Raw genomic sequence first — 20,788 nt, forward strand, 5'->3', positions numbered from 1 at the left:
GAAGGGAATTGTAGTTCAGCAACATCTGGAGTACCATAGATTGGGAACCACTATCCTTTAGAGAGGGCTCCATCTCTCTTAAAGAGTCCTCCCAGCACTGAGAAAAGCACAGTACTGTGCACAGGTCAGCACAGTGGGAAATTGCTCTTGCTTTGAGAAAAAAAAAATATTTTTTTTGGTCAAAGTGGCCCCCACTTGAAAAATAGCAAAAATCACTAACATACCTATATGCTGGATTATAACCAAAATTTCTCCAAATTGAAATCTGAAAGAGAATTTCAAGGTTCCTCCCAACGGGAAATGATGGAGAATTTTTGAGGTTGGTTTCCACACCCAGACACAAAAATGCTTACAGAAGTTGCTCTTCTGGTTGCTCTTCTGGTCACACTTTTGGCGTGCTGTCTGTATGATGATCTTTTCCACAGTTCTGCCTCAAGAGCACAAACACATCACACCCAGCTAGACTTGGCAGCTCAGCAAAGTTCCAGAGACAAGTGATTATTCTGATTCATAAAACATTGTACTACCTTGTAAAACTAGGAAGAACTGAATTCATATTAAAGCTGGCCAGTACCCTGTACTTGTGCAAATGTAACATTTGCTCCTCCTTTTAGTTTATAGGAGTCATCAAGGGATTTTTCTTTCCGTCCAAGACTTCCTGGAAAATGACATGCCCCGATTTCCATGATGTATGAACCCAGTGAGCCAAGAAACCCTGTTACATTGATAATTTCCACCTGCTCTGAATGAATTCCTTGTAACGATGCAGTTTTTTGTACAGTTACAGAGCTTTTAAAAAGGATTATATAATTTGATTTTAAATGATTTTTCTAAATTGCAGCTACAGTATCCCTCCATATGATGGGTAGTAACACTCCTACCCAAGGGCTGCACAACCCTCAGTGGCATGTTTTCGGGTGGCAGAGAGGGCTTCCTGAGGAAGAGGAGGGTGTCAACATTTCCCACTTTCCCACTGCACCAGTGCAGTTAGTTGGGAAATTCCACCTGCCTCGCTGTCTCTTGCCTCTCCCTGGTGTTAATCCCAGGCATATGGGCTGGTATGTATGTATGTATGTATTCATTCATTCATTCATTCATTCGTACAAACAGTGATCATCACCATCTTTCAAGCAAGGGTCATTTGGCAAACATACTTCAACATGAGAGCCATTTCCATTGTGCTGACTTCTGCACTTTTCTCAGTGCTGGGGAGAGCCCCTTAAGAGAGACAAAGACCTCACTTAAAAGCTCTAGGAGGAAAGTACTGGGAAGAGCTACACTTCCTAGCACTCCATGCGTGCCTTCCAAGATGGTTCTTGTACAGCCAGGCTGCTGTGTGCCTTCCCCCACTGCTCCAGTGGCCAATGAGCACGTGCAACAGACAGCAGAGCAGTGGGGGCTGGGCACAAGGCGAATGGGTTGCACAGGATGCTGGGCAGTGGCAGGAGCCTTTACTGATCCTTAAATATATGCTTTGCTTTCCACTCCACCCCATCTGCCCCATGGCCCACAAGCTGCCACTGTCCCTGTGGAATCCCTGACCGTGAGACTACGGGCCATTCTGGGCCAACATTGGAAGGCAGGTTTATCCTCCCTAAAGGAGAGAATGTCAACTATGTTTTCACCCATGTAAATAAAAGAGTGGCATTTGAGATACTGGCTGACATGCAGAGCAAAAATGCACTGGCACAGCGAGAGAGCAGCCAAACAGAAGTCTCCCGACTAACGGCATCAGTGCAGCAGGTAAGTGGGGATTTTTGACCCCCTCCCTTTCCCCAGGAAGCCCTTGCCATCCAAAAACATGTCCCCAAGTGTCGGGGTGTGCACAGAACCGGTTTGGTCAGTTCGGTTCAAATCCGAATTGCATTCCAACCAACCCAGCCCAGTCTGGTTCCATGTCTGCCCAAATTGGGTCCAGTCCAGTCCGAACATCCGGCGAGTATTCCCCTTTACAACTACAGGGGGTGGAGGACCCTTTCAGGGGTCGGGGCAGCCAAAAGGGGGAAGTGAGCGAGTAAGTAAGTGGCTTACCTGGCTGGTGCAGCTGCCAGTGCTGCTGCTCACCAACGCTTGCCTTCCCGGTGACACCAAGCAGCCTGCTCCCCACTCTTTTACCAAACCAGCCGCTTGGCAGCAGTTGGGTAAAAGAGGCGGGGAGTGTGCTCCTTGGGTTGTGGTGGTGAGCAACTGTGCTGGCAGCCAAGCCAGCCAGGTAAACAGCTTACTTACTCACTTGCTGTCCCTACCCAACCCCTTCTCATGTCAAACTGATTTGCCTGAACCAGGCCTGGTTTAGTTCAATCACAGACCGAACCGTCCCCAGTTCGGTCTGCGATCAAACCAATGATCTGTCCCTGGATCAAGGTGAACTGGTTTGGCACGGACCTTTCTTGCACATCTCTACTCAAGGGTTGCATAACTTTCAGGGACACATTTTGGGGTGGCATAGAGGACTTCCCGTGAAAGAGGAGGATGCCATTTTACCTCTGCACCAGTGCAGTTAGTTGGGAAATTCTATTCCTCTTGCCTCTCCCTGCTATGGTGTTCATCCCAGGCATATGGGCTGGTATGTATGTATGTATTCATTCATCCATTCATTCCTCAAATTTGTAGACCACCCCAAACTTCCATCTCTGGGTGGCTTGCAACAACATAAAACAAATTAAAATGAAATCCTTAAAAAATTTTTAAAACAAGTTAAATTAAAAAACTTGGGTGGAAAAATAGTCTTTAGGGACTTTTAAGAAGTTGTCAGAGTTGGGGAGCCTCATTTGAGCAGGGAGCGCATTCCAGAGTCTCGGGGTGGCAACAAAGAAGGCCCTGTGTAGCCCCCAGATGAGCTGGTGGCAACTGCAGATGAACCTCTCCAGATGATTTCAATGGGCGGTGAGGCTCATGGTGAAGAAGATGTTCTCTTCAATCCACAGGGCCTAAGCTGTTTAGGGCTTTATATGTTATAACCAGCACCTTGTGCTTTGCACAGAAACGTATTGGTTTATGCCAAACCCAGCAAATGCCAGCCCATGTGCCTCAAGTTAAAGTCACAGTGAGGTAAGAGACAAAGCGGCAGATGGGACTGAGTGAGACAAGTGTAAATGAGCCAATGGTGGTCAGTACAGCTTGTTTTCTGCCCCTCAGCCCCACCCATACTGGCCACCTCTAGAGAATGCATTAACAATACAAAGGATAACTCAGGCAATAAAATTCAGATTGTATTCAGCCAGTTACACCCCAAAGTTTTCCCTAAAGGATGGATACTTCATCAGGGAGAAACAAGATAATTTTCTTCTTCCTGATTTGATGATAGTATTTGATTAGAATTCCACCCCCACTCCTTTTTGTGTTCCTTGCTCAGCAGCCAAAATCCAGAGTACAATTCGAGATCATCCAAAGGGTGTGCTTTTGTATGAGTCAGCAGACAGAATATGAAAATATCATGTAATTATATAAACACTGAGCAACCAAAAAAAAATACTCAGTTTTAGAACATGGCCTGGTGGTGTTTTTGAAAATAACAGCTGGGCGCTGAAGAAGATGACGTTGGGCTCAGTTTCCAGATAAGAACATCCAGCGGTCATTTGCACCCCTGGTGCTGGAAGAGACAGAAGCCCAAGTCACACATTATGTTCAATGCATATACAATCTGTGTACACTGTGGGACCATTCACTTTACCTATCGAGCAGGCGAGAGGGGAAAAGGCTTCACAAAATTTGCCTTCTCCCCAGATGAACATACCAGGACTGGTGGGAACACACAAGCAGCTCTCACTGACACACAATCCTGGGAGCCAGGTTTCCGCCATTAACCTCCGCTAAGAGCCACCATCCTGTAGTTCCCCTGCATTGCATCCACAAGTTCACATCCAGCGGAGCTGTCTTGGGTTGTGAGAGGGCTAGTATGTCCCCCTTCCCCGTTGAATTTAAGTTAGAACCATTGGTTGCCCACTGTGATTTCTTTAATGACTTTTTTTGCTGATGAAATCTCTCATATTTGGGCCAAAATGGATTCCATGTTTATTGCAGAGAATACTATGGAGGTGTCCAGCAACTCCTCTTATGCAGTCAGATTGGATCACTTTCAGTTTGTGACTCCTTAGGATGCGGACAAGCTGCTTTGGGCTTTATGACCTGTCACCTGTTCTCTTGACCCTTGCCCAACTTGGCTTATTTCATTTGCCAATAGTATTATCAAAAAGGGTCTGCTACATATGATAAACATTTCTCTGAGCAAGGGCAGGATGCCTCCTTGTCTTAAGAAGGCTATCAGTAGACCTTACTTGAAAAAACCTGCCCTGGATCTCTCAGTCAGTTATAGACCTGTCTCCAATCCTCAGTGGTTGGGCAAGGTGATTGAGTAGGCGGTGGCCTCTCAGTTCCAGGCAGTCATGGAGGAAACAGATTGGCCACCTTCAGACATAATGCGGAACTGCAGGTCCAATGGACCCATGGTTCCTCATCCCCCGCCCCCACTGTCCTGTCTGCATTTGGACATACTGGAGAATGTCCTCTCTGCTGTCAGTGAGACTGCAGGGAGGCAGGGGAGCTAGCTGTGCAGACTTCCTTCTTTCATGGAGGACAGCCCGCACAGCCAATAGCAGCCAGAGTGAGGGAGGAGCTTCCTCCCTCAACTTTGGCTTGGGAGAAGGCTAGCAGCGGTGCTAGCATTCAGGTGTAATGCTTGCAATGCCAAACCGGAGGTGGAGGCCACAAAACGTAGAGATAATCAAAGGTGACAAATAAAGTTTGGAGAGGGAATCTGTGGGTCCATTTTTTGCTCTAACTGTAATTGCCCACATTCAGACATACAGTTAGTGAAACCGGAGGTGAAGGGACCTCGGTTTCATGTTACGTGTGAATGCAGCCATTATGCAGACCCATTTCAAACTGACGTTTGAATGAATTATGGGTTTGAGACTGCCTTGGTTATCCTGATTAATAATCTCCAAGTAGGTACTGATAGAAGGAGTGTGACTCTGCTGATCCTTTGGATCCCCCTTGGTGGTTTTGATAACATCAACCATGGTATCCTTCTGTGTCACCTGAGTGAGTTGGGATTGGGTGGCATATCAGACCTATCTGACTGTATAGCCCTAAAAGCTTCTATGGCTGTCTGGCACTCAGAACCCATTGCCTGACACAAACTAACTATTGTACACACATGATTTGCTGTGGAGAGCAATTTAAAGCTGTCTCCACATGCTGACGGTCCTGTGAGACATATTGAGCTCAGCATCTTTGAGGGGTGTGTGGGTGTGTGGGTATTTCTTTAAATTCTAGCTTATGGGAAGGCTTGAGTCTACATCTTATGGGTCAGAAGCCTCCTATCTCAGTACAACTGAAAATTCCCTGTAGCTCTAATAATACTTTTTTTGAGAATACTTTTCCAGGAACAGCTTATGTTTTGACACATCTTCATGTCATTAAGGAAACAAGTACCAGCCGTTTGGTGAGTGGCTAACATCTGGAGAGGCAGCTGCATTTGACTAAGAAAATCCTAACTCAGCAGACAAAAGAAGTGAGATCAGGCTGAGATTAAACATTCTCGGCATTGCAGTTCTGTGGAACTGTGCCAAGTCTGAAAGAAGTGCTTTACACTGTATTACATCATTTGGGAACGTCTATTCCTATGATGGACTATTGCCATTATTACTTTTAATATTTTTATTTTGACCATCCTTCTCCACATTTATTTATTTTATACTTTCATTTTATAAACTGCCCTTCAGTAACAAGCAATCAGAGTGAACAAAACAAAAAATCATATAACACAAAGCAATCACAGAAAGAGCCAAAGTAATTAAATGCCAGCACGAGTCATAAAATTGGGTGCACCGCCAATTAGGCAAAGTGAGGAGGTACCAGCAAAGCAGCAAGATGCTCTCTTCCCCCTGCTTTAGAAAAAGGGAAAAGGGAAGGAGGGCGCACAAAAGATGGCATCATGTGGCGCCCTGCCTCAGACACGCAAGGTCTTGTGCCACAACTGCATAAAACAGTGTTAAAAATGCAGCTTTAAAACACCCTGGAATGCCCAGGCTAATAAAAGAATGTTCACCCACACTGAAAGGCATCCAGGTAGGCCCAGAGCTTCTCTGGGGATGGCATTCCATTTCAGAGGCTCCATAACTGAGCTTTCTCCCTCTCTGGTGACCACTGGCCTAGCTTCACATCATAGGGAGATCTGGAAGTGAGCTTCAAATTAAGAACATTGGGCTCAGGTGGGCTCATGCTGATCCTTTATGTAGCCAGGTCCCTAGTCACTTAGGGCTTTATAAGCAGCAGCAGCAGCACTTTGGATTATACCCAGAATGAAACAGACCAGCAGCCATTGTGGACACTTCAAAACTGGCCAGACATGTCTTATAGCCAATTCCAGCTGGCAATATTACTACAATAATGAATATTATCTATCTATCTATCTATCTATCTATCTATCTATCTATCTATCTATCTATCTATCTATCTAATTTCTTATAGCCAATTCTAGCTGACAGTATTACTACAATAATGAATATCTATCTATCTATCTATCTATCTATCTATCTATCTATCTATCTATCTATCTATCTATCTATCTAATTTGTATACCATTCAATTGACAATGTTCTTGCGGAGATTTATAATGTTGTTTTTAAAAAATCATGTGTTTTATATCATATATATCATATATTTTATATAATTGAAAATATAATTATAATTTTTATATAATTACATATTTATAGCAGCATATAAGTATTCATCATCTTCATATATTGCTTTTCAACAAGTCAGGGCCAGCCAGCCCACTAGGTGAACTAGGCAGTCGCTTAGGGCATCAAGTAGGGAGGGGTGGCAATGGTCTGGATCACGTTTCACCCCTGTGGCGAGTGCAGGCAAGTGAGGGAATAGGTGGGTGAGAGCGGGGTGGACTAAGTGGTCTCTATTGCCCGCCCCTTGCTCTCTTCTCCTCATTGGGCCCCTCTCCTGCTGCAGGCCTGCTGTGGTGCATTATAATAACACACTGCGGCGAGCCACCAGCAGCAGAAGTGGGCTGCCCACTGCAGTAAGGAAAGCAGGCAGCAAGGGGAGCAAGTGGGCACTCCTCATCCCCGTTGACTGCCCCTTGCTCTTTTTGCCACAGTGGCCGAGGACATAGGATGCTGCCCCCTTTTTGGCCGCAGTGGGATGGAAAGCAAGTGGGAGAGCAATGGGGTTGGGGAGCACCTGCTTGGTCCATCATGCGCCCGCTCACTCGGTTGCACACGCACCCACCCCTGCCCAGCGGGAGGTGCCCAGCTGTTCAGATGAATTGATGTGCAGGTTGCCCCATTTGACTGGGATGTCCCAACCCTTGAGCTGACCCAACCCTGACTCCCCCGCCCTCATAACCATATTCATAACCACATTCATAGCCCCCACCCTCATAACCGCATCTGACCCTCCCTGCCCTCCCTCATAACCCTGAATCCCCCACCTGCAACCCTGGGTGACCCAACCCAGTGGGGGAAAGTGGAGGATTAAGCCTGGGAAGGGGGATATGGGTGGGCCTTCAGGGCGGGGGAGGGGAGCAGGAGAAAGGAAATGGAGGTCTCCCTGTGGGACATGGCTTGTCCCCAACCCTTGAGCTGAGCTGACCCTTGAGCTGACTCCCAGTCCCAAGATGGCTCCCAGTCCCAAAAGGGTTCACAGTCTAAAATGAAACATCAGGTAGACACTAGCAGCAGCCACTGGAGGGATGCTGCACTGGTACTGGATAGGACATTTGCTCTTCGCCTGCTAAGTTTGTTTGTTTATTCATTCATTCATTCATTCATTCATTCATTCATTCATTCATTCAATTTCTATACCACCCTTCCAAAAATGGCTCAGGGCAGTTTACACAGAGAAAGAATAAATAAATAAGATGGATCCCTGTCCCTGAAGGGCTCACCATCTAAAAAAGAAACATAAGATAGACACCAGGAACAGTCACTGAAGCTACTGTGCTGCTGGGGGTGGATAGGGCCAGTTATTCTCCCCCTGCTCAATAAAGAGGATGATCACATTAAAAGGTGCCTCTTTGCCCAGTTAGCAGGGGTCATATATAAATATAATATTAGAGAATCATCGCTTTGAATGGTACCTCTTGGCTCAGTTAGCAGAGGGCAGTAGCTTAGCAGCCACATTTTAAAAAACAAAGCTACAGAATAATGAAAGCATTAGAACAATACAATGGGGAAACCTTCAATAAAACAGAGAACTGATATAAAATAAGCACATAGGAATGTCTCTATATGCATCACACAATCCAACCATCAATGCACCAAAGGAGTCCAAAGTCATTTCAGTGAAATTTATCCAGGAGTGCAGTTCAGTGGATTGGAACTGGTTGAATGTGACATCCAGCCCTATAGACTCTCTGCTCTCCAAACAAGCATAATTACTGTGCATGATGTGAATCAGATGCATCATTAAAATAAATTAGTGCATATTGAGATGAAATAATTGTTTTACAGAAACTCCTCCAGGGGGAGAAGAAGGAGATGGCAAATCACATTAATGCCGCCCTGCTCTTCTTTGATACTGAACAAGTGGCTCATGTTGCAGCTCTGAGTCAGCGTAGGAGGCAGCCGAGTCAGCAGAAAAGTTCCTACAAGGATTTAGAATCACTGAGCTGTATAATGGCTGCACATCTTCCTCCATCTCACTTCTGGTGCAATGTACAAGCCAGTAAAATCTGAGGCAAAGGGGATGAGGAGGCAGCTTAGTAGTGGAGTATCTGCTCAGAAGGCTCTAGGTCCAATCCCTGGCATCTCCAGGTAGAGCTGGGAAAGGTTTCTCCTGCCTGAAAGATTGGAGAGCCACTGCCAGTCAGTGTAGACCAGGGATTCTCAATGTTGGGTGCCCAGATGTTATTGGACTTCAACTCCCATAATCCCCAACCAAAGGCCACTGGGGCTGGGGATTATGGGAGTTGAAGTCCAATAACATCTGGGGACCCAACATTGAGAATCCCTGGTGTAGACAATACTCAGCTTGATGGACCAATGGTCTGACTCGGTATGAGGCAGCTTCCTATGTTCCTAAATAGAAAGCAATAAACAAGAACTCTCTTTCTGAGGAACATGGAAATCCACAAGAAGGTGAAAGTATCAGAAAACTGGGGACCTGAAGATGAAGGAATTTACAGGTTGATTTTAAAGGCCAAGCAGTGGTGCAATACAAGTGTAAATAAATTATTATAGAGGCAATGTGGTCTAGTAGCTAGGACCTAGGACAGAGATGTAGGTAAAGCTCACTTGGTAACCTTGGGCCCGTCACTTCTTTTCAGCCTAGTCTCCCACACAGGGTTGATGAGAAAATGAATTGGAGGTAGGAACTATGTTCCTTGGAGGAAGAAAGGAATTAAACTGTAATAAATTAAAACTAAAATTAAAATTAATGAATGATTGCTGATCATCATCAAAGACATATCCAGGAATGTTAAGAATGTTTAATGGGGCTTAAGCGATGGTGTTTAGTCTGCAGTCCTAGACCCATCCATTCAGGAAGTAAGTCCCACTGAACTTCGTGGCTGACATCCAGATTAATGCCTCACTAGTGAGATGAACAAAGATGCATCCATCCAGGAAGGTGGTGGAGCTGCAGGAATGCTTAAAGTTGTTCAATTTCTTGAGCTCTCAGTCTGCCTGTGCACACACTGCACTTCCACAATAAGGATCGCAGATAGCTGTGCCTCTTCCCCTGCAACATACATGGATTGAGGAAGATGTTTCACAGCAGGAGGCACACCATGGGCTGTGCAAGTGCCCAGCTTTGTAAAGAAGCAGATGAAACAGTGGACCACCTAATCAGCTGTTGTAAAAAGATCGCACAGACCGAATACAAACAAAGGCATGACAAGGTAGCAGGGATGATACACTGGAACATCTGCAAAAAATACAAGCTACCTGTGGCCAAAAATTGGTGGTACCATAAAACTGAAAAAGTTGTCAAAAATGATGATGTAAAAATATGATGGGACTTCCGACTACAAACAGACAAACATCTGCCACACAATACACCAGATATAACTGTAGTCGAGAAGAAAGAAAAACAAGTCAAAATAATCGACATAGCAATACCAGGGGATAGCAGAATAGAAGAAAAAGAAATAGAAAAAATCATCAAATACAAAGATCTACAAATTGAAACTGAAAGGCTGTGGCAGAAAAAGACCAAAATAATCCCAGTGGTAATTGGCGCCCTGGGTGCAGTTCCAAAAGACCTTGAAGAGCACCTCAACACCATAGGGGCCACAGAAATCACCATCAGCCAATTACAAAAAGCAGCTTTACTGGGAACAGCCTATATTCTGCGACAATATCTATAACAACTGACAATAAAATTCTGGCATCCCAGGTCCTTGGGAAGGACTCGATGTCTGGATAAAACAAACCAGTCAATAACACCTGTCTGACTGTGTAAACAAGAAATAATAATAATAATGGTGGCACTGCTAAAATGGAGGTCCAAGTGATGAAACTCAGCACAAACCGAAGCTACAGATCGGAGTTCCGGCGGGGACAGACCTCTGATCCATTTCCAGTCTGTTGCCTGCATTCAGACATACAAATTGTAACTGGAGGCCCCTTCAACTCCAGTTTCGTATGCGTGCGGATGTGGCCATTTGCCTGATCTTTTTGTTCCCCCCTTTACTCTCTGAATTCTACATCCCCCTCTTCTTCTTCCCTCTGTGCACAAGAAGAGGAGAGTTAAAGCTTCCAGTTGTGACTTGGAACAATCTATGGTTTCCTGTGTCATCTGAATATGAGAAACTGTGGTTTGCTCAAACCATATTTAACAAATATCAGGATATCAAACCAGTAGCAGGGGATCAGTTTAGAATTAGGAAAATAGCACTGGAGAAAAGATTTAGCATCATCTCTCACAGTGCTACAACCCTGATTCAGGGACCCCTGCAGCTACTTTGAGCTTTTTTTAAAAAAAATCAGAAACAGGAGATTGTAACTCTGATTTCCCATGTCATCTCAAGTTAAGCCCTTAATGAAACAAGTATGCTCTAGTCACCACTTTCACAGCACAAGAACAAGTTGAATTTGAAAGATCATATGCCCATCCACCCTTCCTTATACATGGGGCACTCTTCCAAGGAAGGCAACGCAAAAATTTATTAATTTGATCATTGTTGTCAAGGATCCCTGCCAGCATTTGTTTAGCAAATAGACACTGTAACTGCTGGGTGATTGAAGTTTTAATTACCAGGCAATTAGCACTTCAAGATTTAAATGCAGAACATTGTAGAGCCTTTTTGAAGTCTGAGGAGTGAGAGGTGCCACAGCTAAGCAGGAGGAATGGAATACAAAGGAAAGGAAAGCCTGAAAGGAATGCAGGAGGGGTACTCAAGGGCTGGATTGCCAGCCTCTCTCCCAGGGTAGTCCTTTCAGTAAAATGGGACAAACACACCCCATTTACACCACTCTGAGGTCCTTGGAGGAGGTCTAGTTATTTGGTGGCCAAAAGGCCAGCTTCCTTCTTCCCCTACTGCCATCGGTGGTGGTGGTATTGGTGGTGGTATTTCTCTCCCCCCCCCCCCCCGTGTGCTGTAGTGGAAGCCATGAGTTGCCTCTTTCCTCCGCCCCTGCCTCCCTCTCTCTCCCCTCCTCTCTTGTGATGGGTTTTTGAGCATGCTAAGTGCTAGCCCAAAAGAGGAAGAGGGGAGATAAAGAGGGAGGAGGAGGAAGATGATGACAACAGCACCTGTTAGAGAAGACTGCAGGGGGTGCTTTTTCTCCAGGCAAGGGAGGGACAAGCAGGAGGAGGAGGGGAGGAAGAAAGTAAGAAAGTGATTGAAGGAGCAGGGAGGGGAGAAGGAGGAGGAGGAGGAAGAGTGGATGGAGGGCAAAGGAGGGGGAAGAGGAGTTCTGCTTTTCTTGGGGCATGATGTTGCTTTGGAATTATTGATCTGATTACTGAGTGTTAAAAATCTGTTGAGAACCTTAACAATTAAAATATGATGGTTATGTTCGGAATTTGTTCATATATATATATATATATATATATATATATATATATATATATATATTTTTTTTTAAGTTTTCCCTGAGCATATTCTGGTGTAAAAAGTAGTGCCTTCAGCTAATTTCAGTGGCAGAATTGCATATGCAACATTTGGTACCTATAGGTCATCGGGGAGTATGATGTTCAAAATCACTTCAAAAATGACCAAAATATATATATATTTAAATTTCCCTCAAGCATATCCTGATGTAAAAGTAGTGTAATCAGCTAATTTAAGTGAAGTGAAGGAGGCAAGTGAAGGAGGAAGAAAGGAAGAGCATGAGAGAAACAAGGGACAAAGAAGATGGAAGGCAGCACGAGGATGGTGCGAGGCAATGGGAGGCGACACGAGGCTATGTGAGGCCTCCGGAGGTGCATCAGAATAAAGTCTGGCCCAATACCGAATTGAGTTTGATAGCCCTGAGACAGATAGGGGTAGGTTAGCACAAGTTAGGGACAGAGCTTAGAAAAATCTAGAAAATGATGGGGGAAGGTAAAAAGTTAACTGGCAAGTTAGCACAACATTTAGTGAATCTGGAGTAAGGTCTGATAGAAACTGATAAGTCACATGTGACATGCCTAGAGGAATCCAGAGTTTGTGGGCTTTCAGACAACAATGATGCCTTCCTGCAAATTATGGAATAAGGAGGAAAGTAGTCTAAACATTGGGGAACGTTGCTGGGACCAAGATGATGGCTGAAAAGCCATAAACATTGGTGATCCATTGGTGTTCAACTGGTGGGCCACTGTGGGAAACAAGATGCTGGACTCACTGGATGGGCCTTGGGCCTGATCAGCAGGGCTGTTCTTAAGTTCTTATTTGCAGTGGATGAGGAGAAGCACAGAGCTTGCACTGAAGCTCACCAGCAAGAAGCTTAGCAGGCATGGTCTTAATTTCAGATTGAATTTTGGATCACTGGGTAGTAGCTCTGAGAAGTAAAGGATCCCTGCCAGAAAAAGACAAATTGAGATGTCGCACCATGACCACTAACACATTTTATTTTTACCCTTCTCCCCACAGCAATGCTTTTCCCCTCTGCTCAGCGAGTGAAGAGATCCTCAGCAGCTCTCCTCAACCCAGTGCTTCAGAAGTCTCAGGAAGACGTGGACCTTTTCTTTGAGGTAGTAATAGGTTTAGAATATGTGAGAAAACATGCTTTGTTTCTCTACATAGGCATGGGGCGACTTCACACAACTCTTGGCCAGTCTAGAAGAGGAGGAAATGTTGGAGATATGTCAAGACATAAGATCACGCATTCCTGGCGGGTGTGAACCCATCCTAGTCTGATTTCCAAGATTCTCCATGTAACATTCTTCCAACTTCCGTACCCTAGATCTGGAAGGTGGGTGGAGAAACCTGGGAGAATGTTGGGTGGAGAGTGTAGGAGCTGGATTTGTGTGGGTTCAAATGTCACATCCACCAGAAGTGTTCACTTTCATGTCCTGACATACCCCTAACGTTTTCCCCACTTTCAGACTGGCCGGTGGTCATGTGAACCCACACACTATAAATGGCATTGGATCATTATTGTCTTCTTCAAATGTTTGAAAAAAGGACCACATACTTGTGTATGTCATCCAAAGTGGGACTGGACGTCCCCCTCTGGCACATCACTCACTCCCCCTCACTCCTCCACTTGCACTTTACACGGTGATGGGGTTCATCTGAAGAGGTGAATGTCATAAGCATGATGGTGAGTTCATGATTGGCAGCCTGGGGCTTATGTCCTCAAAGCGACAGATATAATGGTTGCTATCTTGACTAACAAAGCACTGGTGCTTCTGAAAGCTTCAACTAACTCAGCTCCACTGCCTCGTATGTGGGGATAAATCCTGATGACCTCCCCTTCCCCAGGAAGTGCTCTCTGCCACTGGAAAATATGTTCCCAGGGGTCACACAGTCCTTGGGGACATATTTTCAGGTGACAGAGAGGGCTTCCAGGGAAATGGAAGGTCATTCAAACACACACACACCTCACCACCACCACCACTACCACCACCACCACTACCACCACGACACTGCACTGCACCACACCACACCACACCACACCACACCACACCACACCACACCACACACATTTAGTCTGGAACTCTTCCAAAGCACTGGTTCTACTCCTTTTGCACTGGTGCTTCATTAAGATGTCAGCCAGTAAAGTGTTGGGACCAAAGATTCCATGACATCAGTTTGCAGGCTTCAAGTCAACACTTGCAGCTTCACCAGCTGGAAACTCTTTAGTGAGCTCAGGACAGTTGATGTTCTCATTGAGCAAAAAGCTTCTGTCACCCCCTGATTAAGTCCTGAGTCCAGAGCTGCCTGTCCTTTGGGTGTGGTCACATCTGGAATGTTACTTTCTGCATGCCACATAAGAGCTCTGCTGCTTATCGCTGGCCCCTCTTCTAGACAAATCCACGAGGAAGTCTATCAATGTCTGTTAATAACACAGAGGGCAATTATTAGCCACGACAGCAAATTCTATGAATATCAGTGGCCTGGGAGCAACAGGAGGGAAGGACTATCATCTTGCCATGCTTGTGGGCTTCCTAGCAGGGGTGTAGCAAAGTTGAAGTGGGCCCTGAGACAAAAGGTGAAGGTCAGCTGGGCTGAACTGAGCGCTTAGCCAGCCAGAGAGAGGGATTCTGTTTGACCCTAACTCGTATTTCCTCTGGAATGGAGGAAACGCATTCACATATCAGCCAGATTTACCCCAAAGTCTCTGCGAGTTATCGGGGAGCAGTTAATACACAATTTGGGTTTTTCACAGAGTTTAGCCCGACTTATATCTGGGGTAAAATAATCCACTATTTGTGTCGGTTTTTTTGGATAACTTCAAGTTCGCAGTAAAGCCTCCCAGTAAACTTGCGGTAAAGCCTGCTGGGTATAAAAGTCCCTGGGGGAGAACACATCTTGCTTGAAGCTTGATAAGAGTCAGCAACATGCCGGGGAGCTGGAAGTAGGAGAGTGAAGAGAGAGCTGTCACCCAGCCAGTGGGCACCCCTCCCTCTGGGGTCCAGGGATGTTGATCTCCCCTTGTTCAAATATAGCTGTGCCCCTGCTCCCTAGAGGCATGGGGCTGGTTATTGTAGCAAGTAGCATGCAGGACTTCTATATCTGGAGAATCCGGATTTCCTAATGAGCCATTTGAAAAGAAGATGAGTTGCTGGAGAGACTGGTAGGCCTGGGGCAAGGACTATTCATTTAGTTTATGTATTATTTATATTTTAATGGCACCCTTCATCTTAAGACCCCAGGGCAGTCAACAGCGAGATGAAAACCATCATTATACTTCAATGAAAACAGCCTCAAAATAAACCAAACATAGCTAAATCCTAAAAAGAGAGCCAGGAGCCACTCATTGGCCAAAAGCCTGGATTTTAAAAGGCAGTCCCTAGTTTCCTCTGAAAGACTGGGAGAGAGGGTAAAGGTAAAGTTGGGCCCTGAGTCAGTGTGGACTCCTGGCGATCACAGAGCCAAGTGGTTTTCTTTGGTAGATTACCGGAAGGGTTTACCATTGCCTCCTCCCGTGCAGTATGAGATGATGCCTTTCAGCACCTTCCTATATTGCAGCTGCCCAATATAGAACCAGCGGGGATTCAAACTGGCAACCTTCTGCTTTTTAGTCAAGCATTGGATTTCAACCATGAGTGAGTTTCATAGTTTGGGGGCAATCACCAAAAAGGCCCTGCCCCACATGTTCAACAAATGAACCTCAGTGGGTGTCAGCACATGGAGCTGAGCCCTTTGCATCAGCTGGGTAGATTCAGCTGGTACTAGGGCTGGTAGACCTCCACCAGCTGCTCAGGCATCAGTTTGCCCACCCTCAGGCTGTTTCCAGCAACAAGGCCTTGGTGTGGAGGATTCTTAGACTGAGGTGGAGATTCTTGTGTTTCCTTGGCACTGCAGTTCTTCCTTGCTACCATTCATCCTAAGCAGGGTATTTTCTTGCCTTTTTGTATCCTCCTATGAATTTTCTTTGTGAAAACCTTTAAATAATTCAAAAAGAGTTCACAAAAGATTACCATTGTTTCTCAAGTGAAATAGTTATCACTGTATTCATTTTATAGAGCTGTATGGCAAGCAAAATGGCCCGATATTGTTTGGCATGAAGTTTACCAGTTGCAAAGCAGTTCAAAATGTCTGAACTGGATCCCAGACATTAATATTAGTGTCTGAATTTAACATTAAAAAAACCCAACAACATATGGATGAACCTGAACCAGAACCAGATTCAATGTTTTAATGGTTTTTGTTCAAACTGTAAATGCACACTCCCATGATGAAATGCTCCACACAAGAAAACATCTTATACAGAGAACAGTAGCACAGCGTTTCTTAACCTTGGGTCCCCAGATGTTGTTGGACTACAACTCCCATCACCCCCAGCCATGGCCTTTGTGGCTGGGGATTATGGGAATTGTAGTCCAACCACATCTGAGGACCCAAGGTTAAAAAACCTTGCAGTAGCATGTTGGGAAGAAGGGTAGGCTAGGACCCTTCTCCTTGGTATCTAGTTTTCTATCTGCAAGAATCATTCATCTTTGGAGGAGCATTCTATCATGGGACCCTCACCGGCAGCCTAAGACATAGCCCAGGGAGGGGCTGTGGTTAAGGATTGGGCCATAGTTCAGTGGAAGAGCATCTGTGTTGCATGAAGAAGATTCCTGGTTCAATCCCCGTCATCTCCAGGGAGAGCTGGGAGAGACTCCTGCCTGAAACCCTGGAGCATTGCTGCCAGTCATTTTGGGGATGGGGCCATAGCTCAGTGGTAAAACAGCTGCTATGTATGCAGAAGGTCCCAGGTTTGATCCCTGGCATCTCCCAAGTAGGTCTGTGAAACGCCCCTTCTGTTAAAGCCAGGGGAGTCAGCATAGATATTCCTGCCCTAGATGGACCCATGGTCTGTCTGATTTGGTATAAGGCAACTTCATGTGCTCGTATCAGCTTTTCTGACCCATCTACCCCCGGTGAAAACTAGGCCAGAATCAACATAAATCCCAACCTATGTTTTTGTACCAGTTTCTTCTAGGTGAGCTGGACATCAATGATGAACTGGAGATCTCTGTCAAAGACCAGGAACTGGCTTCACTGAGGAAGGCCGAAGCCTTTGGCACTTTGTGCAATGATGTCATTCCCAAAAGCATTGTGGATATTCGCAGGCTGAATGCCAGGCTGTTGAGCTACCCCGGGATGTTAAAGAAAGAAGATTTTGAAAGGACAGTGTTGACCATGGTCTACACAGCATATAGAGTAGCTAAGTCCCAAGGACAGCAGAAAGACACCTGGGCTGAATCCTTTGTTAATCTATACAAGGCTCTGAAGCATGACTTGAAGTTGTCATTCAGCCAAACCCGATCATCTCAAAGGACTTTATAGACCAGCAATTCACATTGATAGGAGACACTGAGCACAGTTGCCTCTTTGCTCGATAAACAAAAGTTTAGGACTGCAGGCACAGAAACATTCTTTGTTCTCTAGCTCCTCCTAGAGGGCTCATATTAAAATCTTTTTTGGGGGAAATCTGATTGTATTCATTTCTGCTAGAGGTACATTCAAAATTCTCCCTGGGTGTTGGACTTCCAAATTCTCTAGTCTTGTTTTCAAAGTGTAGCTGATGCCTTAGGAATCCTACGTTGTTCTGTTTTGTATTTCTGTATCTTGTACTGAGCATTGTGCATGCACAATCTTCCATTGCTTTTCAGTCCTTCAGTTCCTGTGTCAACTTTACATTACAAGAGTGAACGTGTGCATTGATACACACACAAAAAAATCACACTGACAACCCTTCAAATGTGCATTGATACCTGTGTGCAAAAAAGCAGACTTGACATGAATGCATGCATGTTAAGATACTTTTTGTGCAGTGATTTTCTGATTGTAAATGGATGTCCATTGCAGGAGGCGGCTCTATCATGAGGCCATGTGAAGCAATGGCCTCAGGTAGTGAATATGCCACAAGGCGACAAGAATGTCATCCCATCTGTTTGGTGCCGGTGCCCAATCTCCCTGGTGTGTTCCCCACTGGCTCAGCCTCCACTTTACTGGCCCATAAACTGCCCATTTCTCCCTCGACACTGGATGGGGTGCACTGCCTCTGCTTGCCATGAGGCAGTGGTTAACCTGCATCCAAAGACAAAGTGGACAAGTTTGGTGATTAGACGGGAGAGAAAGCAGGAGAGGGAGAGAGAGACAGAGCTCGTGCTAGCATAGTGGCAAAGAAAAGAAGCCAGCATGGGAAGCTGCCAGTGCTTGGATGCACACTAAATGATGTCTCATGGTAAGATAGCAGGGGCAGCACACCACATAGAAAGCAGCCTTATACCAAGTCAATGGTATAACACTGACTGGTTTCCACGGATTGGCAGTGGGTCTCCAAGGTTTCAGGCAGGAGTATCTCCTAGCCCTACCTGGAAATGCCAGGAAGTGACCCTGGAACTTCTGCATGTGAGAAGATGCTCTTTCGCTGAGTTATGGCCCCATCCCCTAAGAGGAATACTTTACAGGGCTCATAGGAAATCTCCCATCCAAATGCAAACCAAGACAGACCTTGCTTAGCAAAGGTGACAATTCTTGCTCGCTAACACAAGCCTGGCTCTGCTCCCTACTCATGTCTGGTGGTGAGAGGCAAGAGGGAGGTATCTGGGTCTGTGAGGGATGTGGTGGCCGGGCCAGTAAGGGAACAGGATGGTATCAGCATTGGCTCTGGCTCAGGAGATGGGACAGGCCAACCAGGAGGCACGGAGGGAGCCAAGCGGCGACCCGGGTTCTGCCGCCAGCCCTGCCCCCTGCATCTGACACATGATGTAGGGCACGTTTAGTCATGCCCCCCATGTCATATGTCAGATGCAGGGTGTGTGGTTTTGTTCCCATATGGGGCCACGTGGCCCCATGCAGGAGTGAAATCAGCCAATGGCCAGGAGTGGCTCTCCCTGCCTTTAAAAGGCAAGGAGAGTCGCTCCAGCCGTGCTGCCAACGGCCGACTTTGCTTGCAAACGGGGCCATGCAGCCCCATTTGGGAGTGAAATCACACACCCACATCTGTCAGATGCGGGGGGAATTCTGGGGCTGTGAGGCGTGGCCCCTGATTGGCAGCGGCCTGAGTTCTTTGAACCTGTTTGCCCAATGGCAACTCCACCCCTGGCAACAAGCCAGTGCTGATCTATTGCTCTAGCTGTGACTTCCTGTACATTCCTTTTACTTCCCCTCTGGTCTGGCGATTGGAAGGGGGCACACATCCAAGGTGATGGATCTGACCTGGGGCCCATGGTTTGCTGATTTCTGCATTTTTGCTTTCATTTTTTTGAAATGGCCCTGTGTGCACCCATATTTCTTCTACATTATCATTCCCGGTCAGGTTTTTTGTAGGGCTTGAAAACTCTGCAAGGCCTTTTTGACTGGAGACAACAGTGAGCCAAAATAAAATATCTGCAGATCATAGTAGGACTCAGTCATATCACCAGGCTTCAACCTTCCACAGCCTTAGACAGATGTACAGAGATGTTCAATTAAGAAACATTTGGGTTGTCACCCTTGGGCCCCCAGATTTTGTGGGTCTACAATTCCCATAATCCTGAGCCACAATGGCCTTTGGCTATTGGGGTTGGGGATGATGGGAGTTGTAGTACAACAGTAGGGGTGTGCACGAACTGGTCCAGAGGCCATGATAGAGGCCTCTGAACTGGTTCGAACGGGGCCCGGTCCGGTGGTCCTATGCTGGCAGGGGTCTCCCTTTAAGGGCAGGGGGATTGCACTTACCCCTCCCCCCACTTTCCCCCCACGAGTGCTCCCTTTTTCTGAAACGATTTTGGGGCAGCAGCGTTCCTCCCTGCTGCCCCTGCCCCCGTTGCTAGCCAGAAATACCGGAAGTCACATGCGTGCGTGTGCTCGCCACACACGTTCTGTGTGCACGTTGTGTGTGTGATGTGTACATGTAGTGTGCATGACGTGCGCATACAATGTGTGAAGGGCGCAGCGGGCACACGCACGCTTGTGACTTCTGGTATTTCTGGCTAACAATGGGGGCAAGGGCGGGAGGGAGGAACGCTGCCACACCAAAATCATTTCAGAAAAAGGGAGTGCTGGTGGGGGAAAAGAGGCAGGAGGGGTAAGTGCAACCCGCCCCACCCTTAAAGGGAAACTCCCACCGGCACCGGACCACCCTCCGCGGTTCCGTGTACATCCCTATCCAACAGCATCTGGGGACCAATGTTTGACAATCCCTGCACTAAGATGAAGAAGATTAAAGGGAAATGCAACAAATGAAGAACAGCTGAAAACATTTGGAATTGTTGATGTGTCAGGTGTAACTGCTTCCTGATTACGTAGTCATTCATTTATTTCTCTGGTTTATTACTTTTGTTTACCATTGTTAGCTCCAATGCATTTGTACTTTTCAAAGTGGAAGTGCTAGATGGTTTTCTCTGGGAAATAAAATAATGATGGGAACAGGATCTAGAGTTGTCTGCCTAGAGGAGTACATTACTGTTCCCAACCATCCATTCAGAACTTAGAGTTTGCTCCCTCTGCCCAGGTCTGTGTGAATGTTTGCAAGGTGAGGTGGTTTATTTGGTACAAATAAGTCAGGGGTCAAAAGTTTCCAGGGAGGATCAATTCTTTAGACAGTGGCTTTTTCAACCTGAAAATGAATGGATGTTCAGAATATAGGGGAGAATTTGAATCAACCCCTTATTTAGTAGATAAATTGAGCTTAATGACTAAAACACATAAAGATTTATTTGAGGAAGTTACACATGTAAATAGAAAGCCTGCACCCTGTTC

General features: G+C 46.0%; 1 protein-coding gene across 1 annotated transcript in view; it reads left to right on the forward strand.

Annotated features, from left to right (window-relative positions):
• FAM180A (family with sequence similarity 180 member A) overlaps nucleotides 1-20,460 on the forward strand; it is a 31,746-nt gene extending 11,286 nt beyond the window's left edge. Inside the window, exons 4-5 of the mRNA XM_053251828.1 lie at nucleotides 13,037-13,137; nucleotides 17,030-20,460. Coding sequence (XP_053107803.1) covers nucleotides 13,037-13,137; nucleotides 17,030-17,386 — 458 coding nt within the window. The 3' untranslated portion in view covers nucleotides 17,387-20,460. The remainder of the gene's footprint in view (nucleotides 1-13,036; nucleotides 13,138-17,029) is intronic.
• The last annotated feature ends 328 nt before the right edge of the window (nucleotides 20,461-20,788 follow it).

Source organism: Hemicordylus capensis, chromosome 5 (genome assembly GCF_027244095.1).
Source record: "Hemicordylus capensis ecotype Gifberg chromosome 5, rHemCap1.1.pri, whole genome shotgun sequence".
Lineage (NCBI taxonomy): Eukaryota > Metazoa > Chordata > Lepidosauria > Squamata > Cordylidae > Hemicordylus > Hemicordylus capensis.